We start from the raw sequence: 10,828 nt of genomic DNA, 5'->3' as shown, positions 1-10,828 counted from the left end.
ACACAGTAACCCACACAGCAACGCGGCTGCCACACCACCGGAGACAAACACGGCAAATATGACGTCGGAGACCAAACAGCAACGAAGCCAACTATGAAACAAACCTCCCCAGAACCTGCCTAACACAAACTTACCTATCTATCTTCTGAGGCGTGCCGGGCTCGAGGCGTCTTACAGGCATAAACATCAGCGGCCGAAACCCTGACAAGCCAGCCCCCTCTGGAGAATAAAATCCCCGCCCGGAGTTAACCCCGAAAATAAAAAAGGCAAAACAACAAAAGAGTGCCCGTTGGAAAGGCCGATTACTCAGCCCAGCTGGACACTCACCTGACTTAACTGGGGAAGCTGCGCACCACGCACCGCAGGCTGATGGCACTCAGACACCACTACACACCGTGAGAGACACCGGACCACTATCCTGGACGAGCAAAACAACTCAACCAAAAGTATACTAATAAAGCACCAGAGATCAAATCAAAACTTAGTTAACTGCAAAGGAGTACTTTATTAACGGCCAAACCAAGAACAAACTCCCAAAATAAGGGGAACCGATTGATGAAAGATGATGATGATGTAGTCGAACCACGCCGCCGGACAAAAACACTAGACACTGGACACGCGCACACAGCTCTGATTGGCACGCTGCCGGAAGGCCAACTGCCCCGGCACCAGCTTCCCAGGGGTTCTTAAACGCCAGGCCTGATGTGCCACAGCTGCGTTAATCAGTTGGGGGAGGAGGGCGGTACCTGGGGAAAAGGAAAACAAGGAAAAAGAAGGAAACCGCACCAAATCCCACACAGCACGTAACAGAGGCAGAAGAAAGCGATTTCACTACCAAAATAAACCAAGTCTAAAGTCACTGGCGCAAAAAACAGAAGCAAAAGTGGATTTGGATACGCCCAAAAGGCACTTGTGCCACACGCTTCCCGCCATGCGCTATCCAATGTGTCAATATGTCTGTGGGCTATGAGTGAAAACCACAACTTGACAGCGTTCTTGACAATGTACAACTTACATGAAAATATTCTGACCTCTTCATGGAAAATATCTGACATTAATTTACAAAGATGTTGGTGAACACTTGCCATCACTGTTTTCTTATGAGCCTTATTCAAATCTGGCATCAGTTTCACATGGGTATGGCTTCTCACCTGTGTGTGTTCTCATGTGCACTTTTAATGAATTCAGCTGAGAGAATCTTTTCTCACAAGCGTCACATCGGTATGGCTTCTCACCTGTGTGTGTTCTCATGTGCACTTTTAATGTGTGCTGCAGAGGGAATCTTTTCCCACAAGTGTCACATGGGTATGGCTTCTCACCTGTGTGGACTCTCTTGTGAATGTTTAATGCGCACAGCTCAGAGAACTTTCTCCCACAAGTGTCACATGTATACGGCTTCTCACCTGTGTGTGTTCTCATGTGCACTTTTAATGAATTCAGCTGAGGGAATCTTTTCCCACAAGTGTCACATGGGTATGGCTTCTCACCTGTGTGGATTCTCTTGTGAATGTTTAATGCGCCCAGCTCAGAGAACTTTCTCCCACAAGTGTCACATTTATACGGCTTCTCACCTGTGTGTGTTCTCATGTGCACTTTTAATGTATTCAGCTGAGTGAATCTTTTCTCACAAGTGTCACATGGGTATGGCTTCTCACCTGTGTGTGTTCTCATGTGCACTTTTAATGTGTGTTGCAGAGGGAATCTTTTCCCACAAGTGTTACATGGGTACGGTTTCTCACCTGTGTGGACTCTCTTGTGAATGTTGAATGCGCCCAGCTCAGAGAACTTTCTCCCACAAGTATCACATGTATACGGCTTCTCACCTGTGTGTGTTCTCATGTGCACTTTTAATGTATTCATCTGAGAGAATCTTTTCTCACAAGTGTCACATGGGTATGGCTTCTCACCTGTGTGTGTTCTCATGTGCACTTTTAATGTGTGCTGCAGAGGGAATCTTTTCCCACAAGTGTTACATGGGTATGGTTTCTCACCTGTGTGGATTATCTTGTGAACTTTGAATGCGCCCACCTCAGAGAACTTTTTCCCACAAGTGTCACATGTATACGGCTTCTCACCAGTGTGAACTCTGAGATGTCTGCACAAACTGGAACTTGACTTAAATGATTTCCCACAAGTGTCACATGTATGCGTTTTCTCACCTGTGTGGACTCTGAGATGTCTGCGCAAATTGGCCCTTACCTTAAATGATTTGCCACAAGTATCACATTTAAAACATTGTGTCTCTGTATTACTCTGTATCTGTAACGTGGTAGACTTGTCTTCAGTGTTGTTATTTTCTCTACTTTGATGTCTCTTCTGTGGTTTTGGTTCTGCATTTCTAGTTGATCCTGAGTCTTCGTGTTGGCCTCCTTTGTGATCTTGGCTCTCAGCTACTTGAGAGTTATGAGAGAGGACCTGCTCTTTCTCTGCCACAATCTGAGTTTCATCAGGACTCAAGTCCAGAGTCTGATCTTCACTTTCCTCACAAGTAGGAGTCCACATCAAGGTTAATGTCTCCGGCTTCAGTATCAGCTGTTCTATCTTCAGACTGCTGCAGGGTTCCTCTTTAATCTGTGGAGGCGCTGGTTCCTCTTGAATCTGTGGAGGCTCTTGTTCCTCTTGAATCTGTGGAGGCTCTGGTTCCTCTTGGTCCAGACATGAGTTCCTCTCCTGGTCACAGAGCTGCTGGTCAGTAAGAACCTCCTCCTCCTCACAGACATGCTGCTGTGGGAGCTCTGAAAGGACAAAGAGGAAAGACTGAGGAGAAACTCCACCACTGTACCACTTTCTGATAAGGAATCCTCTATAGAGGCTTTATACGTTTTTTTAAATTTTTTGACGGGTTCGACAATGATGTTCTGACACGTTCTGTGTACATTGTACCAGCCAATTAGCGGTCGGAATTGTGGGTTGCCAGGGTTGTCTGTTGTTCCGGCGCAGCTACTGTAGGCTGGCACTGGGTGAAATTGAGTTGTAAACAAGCAGAGCCGTGTTGGACTTATTAAAACCAACTTTTTTTTTGCTCTCAAGTACAACTTTTCATCACAAACTTCGAAGGTAAGACAGAATTTCTGTTAGTCGCTGTAAATAAGTGGTTGTTTACCTTTGTATTCTTTGGCTGCTGGTTCACTGAGTTTTTAGCGCAATTATAGTGGTACTGTTGAATTCGCCAGGGTCTTAGCTTTCATATGAGATGCTATATGTTTGTGTACCATGAAGTATCAAAACGGTAGCAATGGAAATGTGGAGAGTGGGTTGACTTTCTGACGGTATTCGGATTTTGATATTTGATCATTAATATGCTTGGTGTTCGAGTTGTGTTTGGTGTGTGTAAAAATGACGTGCTTGTAGCGGAGTTTCTCCTATTTAATTTGATGTGCAGTATGACTGTATTGCTACATAATTCGGGGATCATCCCTAAGTTCCCCGGGTCCTATGTTCCCCGCTTTGTATGTGACCGGGAAACATGGGATGATCCCGTCTACAGTTAGCTGAGTTAGCCGCCGAGTTAGCCGCCGAGCTAGTCGCTGAGTTAGCAGCCGAGCTAGCAGCCGAGTTAGCCACCGAGCTAGCAACCGAGTAAGCCGCGATCGGGGAACATAGGACCCGGGGAACATAGGTACGCTTCCCAGGTTTAACTGCTACTCCCACTGGCGTTACAATGTAATGTACCTCAGTGGTTTCAAGTCAGTTACAGCGAGGCTATGTTCGCTTTTCAAAATAAAAGCACCAACTCTATCGTTATGGTTTTCTAAATAATAAAAGGCAACGGGTGTTTTATTTTGTGAAAATGACCAAAAGTGCGTTACTCGCTACGGCTAACTTGAGTGGCTCCGAATTCGCAGGAACAAAACTAAGGTGTTATTTGGACATATTAGCCTCACATTGTAGATCTAAAGGGCTACGTTCTCGCCTAAAAAGGTTAGAAATGTGGATAAAGTGGTATATTTACAGAGTTAGAGCTAAAATAAAATCCGCTTCAGCCTGCTGATTTCAGCTTGGGTAGGAACAAAATGCATTATGGGTTTTATCGTGTAGTTTACTGACTGGTCTGCTCACGCCGATCAGGCTACAGAAACAAGCATCATTTTGAGTTGGGAGCCAGCTAGCTAATTGATGACACACCACTCAAAGAAAGACTTCCAGTTGAAGACTGGCTAACGTTAAATACCGTTGTAAAATTGTAATTGTAAAATTAGTCGTTACCCTGTATGATTCATCACTTGACATGGCACAGGCTGATCAACTGACACACTCGGCAACGAACCTGGCAACCCGACTGCTGGAATTATTTTTGGTTGTTGCGACTACGATCTCGAGACACTAGATGGCGGTGTTCTGCTCATTCTCCATATTCAACCTTTAATTACTTGATTAATAAATATTTCATACTTTATTAATCATTTATTAAACATTAACATTAACACAGAAAATAACCCTTTATTAATGAATCATAATCATTTACAAGTGATGATTATGGCACTGAACATACAGACAACCAACAACAATGAGGTTAGTTTCTCATTTGGAATTAAGTGGAAAATGAAGGGAAATATAAATAATGATGTTTAACAGCTGATTGTCCAATTTTGCAACGTTCAACACTTGTGAAATGTGTTACACATAGCAAAAACCTTACTGCTGTTTAAACCACTTTCAAATTTGTAAAACCTTTTTTATATTTGAAAAAACAGGAAAAAGGATGATTTCAATGATATTTCTTCATCTAGACAATTAAGCACACAATAGGTGCAACATGAGAATGCAGGAAATCAAGAATATGGGGACGCAGGAAATTAAGAGACACTACAGGGAGCAGGATATGATAGTCAGAGTGAGTTGATGTGCAAACTAGGTTTGTGGATTTAAACCAGGAAACACCTTTAACTAGCAAAGTGTTCTAGCATATGAAATTCTGACTATAAAAATGGCGATCTATGTTTTATTACATGTCAGTTCTTCTGTTGCAAGTAAAATACTCTTCAATTTCATAAGTTTGCTGAAGCCTCATTTTGGCCCCAGTAAGATACCACAAGTGGTGACATTTTATGCAGTTTAATGTGTTTTTTCACATGATGGCTGTTGAATGAAGCATTCAGCCCTAATCATCTGGCAGATATGTTTCACTGTGGAGAATGATATTTTACTCTGCTGTAGGCCAACTGTCAACTACGGAAGTAATTCATGAAGAACTTGAATTTTGATTTAGACCTGGTTCAATGTGTCTGGATGGAGAGATATGAAATCGACTTTTTTATGGTTTCATAAGAAAATTGAAGGTTTCTCTATTGTGAAAGTGGTTTAAACAGCATCTTTTACTACAATGTCTGAGACTTTTTTCACATGTAAATGTTACAGAAATTTATTTTATGTTTCCCTTAACGCCCAAACAGAAACTGACTTCAGTGTCGTAGAAACCCGAGCAAATAACAAAAGCTATTCATTTTAATCACTGCGGTGGTATATAAAGCTGACTGCTGTAGTTTATTTCATAATAATTAGAGTTTTACAGACCTGTTCTGTGTAACTTTATTTCAGGTTTCCAAACGATATCCAGCAGTCTGCGCTGACGGTTGATCTCTTCTTCGTACTCTGAGATAGTTGTTTGAAAATGTCGGAATATTTCTTCAGCAGCAGCAGTTAGTCGCTCGTTGATTAACTCTCTCAAACGCTGACCTGAAGTCATTGCTTCTTTACAATAAAATGTCTCCGTGTGATGCAGAGAGACTTCTTCCAAGCAAAATACAAAACAGCAGACGTTTACTCCAGTTTTGATGTCACACTTTTAAGCTTCCGACTGCAGAATCATATGGTTGTGTAGTTCCGCTTGTTATGTTCTTCCTTTTTTTTCGTCTTTATAGTGTTTGATGAAGTCCTGTATCCTCAGATGGGAAATAATTACTTCTTCTTGGGGATCTGGCTTCTCTGGAGAGCTGTTTCATTCAAAATCCCATCCAAACTGTACACCACCTTCCCAGTAACCAGACACCCACCATCCAAAAAGTACATCACAGATTCAGTCCACCTGCATTGCCACCCAATGGACATTGCATGCAACCCAGTCAACAGCACTGATGTTCAGTCAACAGCCTTGTGTTTGATTAATCTCTGTCAACATATCAGATCTGGACTTGCATTTGATTTCTCATTGTATTTAAAGCTGCGGATGAATACGTGCATATGACTGAGTTGTTGTCCTCTACCCACCAAAGTGTCCATAAAATTCTATGTCTGTTTTTAATTCTCAATTCAGGAATGGTTACACCAATTTCAGTCTCTCTCTGGATCATCTGAGCTGTCTGTGTGAATCTGTAACTATGAACTCCACTCTTGTTGCATATGAGACATAACTTCTGATTTCTATATTTTGTTCTTATTCAGTTCCATAGCTCAACATCAGGTTCTGGGATTATTATTATTATCCATGATGTTACTACTAACCAAAAGACTTGATGGCACGAATTAATATTAATAATACCAATTTCCTTTGCCTTAAATTTATGCTCATATTTAAAGCCTGATGACAGATCGCCACCTGCTGGAGAAAAGCTGACATTGCTGATTTCAGTTTTTTCTCGTCTCACCATTTTTGGCAAACAGTGATTTTCTCTGTCAGTGTCAGTGATTTTTATGCAAATGTAAATATAAATAAATACATTTTTTGTATGATTGATTTGATTTCTTTCTGATGGCTTTCAACATCAGACTTTTATCAATCTCTGAAAACTGAAAGGCACAAAAAACTGCAACTCTCCTGGAAAATGATTAAGAAGGATATAAAGTTGGAGTTGGATTTCGCTGCTAAAAGACGATGTTCAGTCTTTTATCATGTATATGACAGTATAGTAGCAGTATGTCGAAGACACCCAGTCAGTCAACTCACATTAAAATATTACAACTAGAAGATTTTCTAAAACCTCAACTGACAAATGAAATAAAGGATCTGATTTGTATGTATGGCCTTTCAAATGGTTAATACCCAGGCACAGGAGAGCCATAGACAACATCTTGAAACACACAGGGGTGAGTTAGTGTTTAGATTATTTAAATTACTGAGATAAAACAACATGGAAATACCAGGAATGGTTGTGGTTATTTTGGAGAGATCTCCAGTTGCAGGAAACAAAAAACAAAGTTGATTAATGTCAGACTTCACATCACATTTGAATTTATAAGTTCTGTTCTTTTATTCTTGTAACGGATTCATAATGCAAACTATTTACAGTGTCCACCCAAAGTGATTCAACTCTTCACATTTTCCATTCAATAATCCAGACTTAACAGAGTTGATGCAAATTCTTCCCTCAGTGAGTGTAATTTCTAGATCTTCTCCAGATATGTCTACTACGTTCAAGTATCTCCTGGCAGCGTCCAGCACCATCTTGATTCTTTCCAACTTGCCCTTATACTGCAACAGCACAATTTATGATCATACCAGGTCTTTTTGCTCTCCCACCATCTCCACATTACCTACAACCATCATGATCTGGTTACAACAAGCGGAACCAAAGACACACGAGCCTGCTATCGGAAGCTTAACACTGTCACACCACACGAAACAAAGCGCGAGCTGCTTGGTACTGTGCTTGGAAGAAGTCTCTCTGCATTACATGGAGACATTTTATTGTAAAGAAGCAGCAATGACTTCAGGTCAGCGTTTGAGAGAGTTAATCAACGAGCGACTAACTGCTGCTGCTGAAGAAATATTCCGACATTTTCAAACAACTATCTCAGAGTACGAAGAAGAGATCAACCGTCAGCGCAGACTGCTGGATATCGTTTGGAAACCTGAAATAAAGTTACACAGAACAGGTCTGTAAAACTCTAATTATTATGAAATAAACTACAACAGTCAGCTTTATATACCACCGCAGTGATTAAAATGAATAGGTTTAGTTATTTGCTCGGGTTTCTATGACACTGAAGTCAGTTTCTGTTTGGGCGTTAAGGGGAACGTTAAGGGAAACATAAATAATGATATTTAGCGGTTGATATTATTTCTGCATTTACATGTGAAAAAAGTCTTAGACATTGTAGTAAAAGATGCTGTTTGAACCACTTTCACAATAGAGAAACCTTTAATTTTCTTATGAAACCATAAAAAAGTCGATTTCATATCTCTCCATCCAGACACATTGAACCAGGTCTAAATTAAAATTCAAGTTCTTCATGAATTACTTCCGTAGTTGACAGTTGGCCTACAGGAGAGTATAATATCATTCTCCACAAACATATCTGACAGATGATTAGGGCTGGGTGTATAGGGCTGCATGGTCATGTTACTTTGTTTAATGCTAGCTGCTAGTCTGACATGTACCCACTTCCTCCATTTAAAAAAGTATTTTACGTTCTTTTTCTTGCAGGTACTGTACAGTGTACAGTATCTCACACAGTCCCTTCAGGCAGTTGAACGTTTTTAAATCCAATTCACCATTGTAATATATTACAATTCAGGAACATGTCTTACTTATTGACTGCAGGAAACAGACTACACCACAGGTTTATTAGTGGGTTAGGTACGCAGAGACTTTGCTGGCCAACCATAAAACACCAGCACAGTGGCAGTTTCATATTAAAGCCACACATTGGCATCAAAACCAATTTATTACACGTATGACATCATAAATAATGCAATTTCTCTATCCAGACACATTAGACTAGCTCTAGATTGAAGTTTAACTTCTTTATTATTACTTACTGCTTGCATACATGGAAGTAAAATGTCACTTTCCACAGTGCAACATATATGAACACATGAGGCACCACTGAAAGCCAGTGGAACATAACTAAAAACAACAAATAAGGTCTTACTTACAATATGGGATAGGTGTTGTGTGTCAATTATAATATTTAGGAACTATACAGGATGATACAGAATTGTACAAAATGTGTCCAAAAATTGAGTAGTCTCTATAAAGGACCATTAAGTAAGTCATTAATCAATGCTTATAAAGCCTCTATAAAGGATGTCTTATCAGAAAGTGGTACAAGAGTTTCTCTTCAGTCTTTCCTCTTTGTCCTTCCAGAGCTCCCACAGCAACATGTCTGTAAGGAGGAGGAGGTTCTCACTGACCAGCAGCTCTGTGAACAGGAGAGGAACTCAAGTCTGGACCAAGAGGAACCAGAGCCTCCACAGATTAAACAGGAACAAGAGGAACCAGAGCCTTCAGAAATTAAAGAGGACCAAGAGGAACCAGAGCCTTCAGAAATTAAAGAGGAACAAGAGGAACCAGAGCCTTCAGAAATTAAGGAGGAACAAGAGGAACCAGAGCCTCCACAGATTAAAGAGGAACAGGAGGAACCCTGCACCAGTCTGGAGAGAGAACAGCTGGTACTGAAGGAGGAGACAGAACCCTTGATGTGGACTCCTACTTGTGAGGAAAGTGAAGATCAGACTCTGGACTTGAGTCCTGATGAAACTCAGATGGCAGCAGAGGAAGAGCAGGTTGTCAGCATGTCAGTACAAACAGTTAAAACCTCTAAGAAACCTGAACCAGACAGTGACGAGCAGCTCCTCTCTCACAACTCTAATAATCTCCAAGATCACAAAGAAGGCAAACATGAAGACTCAGGATCAACAAGAAATGCAGAACCAAAACCACAGAGGAGACATCATAGTAGAGAAATTCACAACATTGAAGACAAGTCTACCACTTTAAAGATTCAGAGTAATACTTTTACAGGGAAACAGTGTTTCAAATGTGACACTTGTGGCAAATCATTTGCACGCAAGTGCAATTTTAACAGACATCTGAGAGTCCATACAGGTGAGAAGCCATACCCATGTAACACCTGTGAGAAAAGATTCTCTCAGCTGAATACATTAAAAGTGCACATGAGAACACACACAGGTGAGAAGCCGTATACATGTAACACCTGTGGGAAAATATTCTCTAGGGTGGGATCATTAAATTATCATTTGAGAACACACACTGGTGAGAAGCCGTACTCCTGCAGCACCTGTGGGAGAAGATTTCGCGAAATGAAAGCAGTCATCAGACACATAAGAACACACACAGGTGAGAGGCCATACCCATGTAACACTTGTGGGAAAACATTCTCTCAGTTGTGCAAATTAAAACGACACATGGGAATCCACACAGGTGAGAAGCCGTATGCATGTGACACTTGTGGGAAGAAATTCACTGAGCTAGGAAAATTAAAAGTGCACATTATGACACACACAGGTGAGAGACCGTATGTGACACTTGTGAGAAAAGATTCCCTGAGCTATGGGCATTAAGACGACACATGAGAATCCACACAAGTGAGAAGTTGTACAATTGCAAAACTTGTGGGAGAGAGTTCAGATATACTCATCACTTGAAGATGCACATGAGAAAACACATGGAAAAAGATTCTGTCTGATGCCATATATGAAAAGACTCACAAGAATTCATTCAGATGAGAAACTACATTATTGCAGAACATCCAGGAGAGCTTTCTTTACTTTGTGATGACTTTACAATCTACATGAGAAGAACCTGCTGCCACAAAGAAAAGATTCTGTTATCTGCAGGATTCAGCTGTGAATATGGATAAAACACGTATAAACGTATAATGGCAGCGTGTCAACAAAGACAATCCATAAACAATCAAGCTGAACGTCCTGTAGGCAAATGGTTACCAACATCTTTGTAAATGAATGTAAAATATTCTGCCTGAAGAGGAGGTCAGACTATTTTCATGCAAGTTGTACATTGTCAACAACAACAACACTGTCAAGTTTTGTTTTTCAGATATTAAAATCTTCCTTAACAACGAATGCACAACAGTGGCTATCATACTTAAAGTGGTAAATGTTATGAATCCAATAGACAAAGATCTA

General features: G+C 40.8%; 1 protein-coding gene and 1 pseudogene across 1 annotated transcript; one reads left to right on the top strand and one right to left on the bottom strand.

Moving 5' to 3' along the window:
* Positions 1–603: 603 nt before the first annotated feature.
* Positions 604–5,686, bottom strand: LOC128366952 (zinc finger protein 69 homolog). Its single transcript, XM_053327713.1, has 4 exons — positions 5,515–5,686; positions 2,160–2,735; positions 1,236–1,403; positions 604–746 (listed from the first exon to the last, which is right to left on the bottom strand). Exons 1-4 carry the CDS (start codon positions 5,684–5,686, stop codon positions 604–606), a joined length of 1,059 nt encoding a protein of 352 aa, XP_053183688.1.
* Positions 5,687–8,458: 2,772 nt separating this feature from the next.
* Positions 8,459–10,368, top strand: LOC128366951 (zinc finger protein 501-like; annotated as a pseudogene).
* Positions 10,369–10,828: the final 460 nt, after the last annotated feature.

This window comes from Scomber japonicus, chromosome 10 (genome assembly GCF_027409825.1).
Source record: "Scomber japonicus isolate fScoJap1 chromosome 10, fScoJap1.pri, whole genome shotgun sequence".
Classification (NCBI taxonomy): domain Eukaryota; kingdom Metazoa; phylum Chordata; class Actinopteri; order Scombriformes; family Scombridae; genus Scomber; species Scomber japonicus.
Note: the sequence above shows the minus strand (reverse complement) of the source record. Positions and strands in the feature narration are given on the sequence as shown.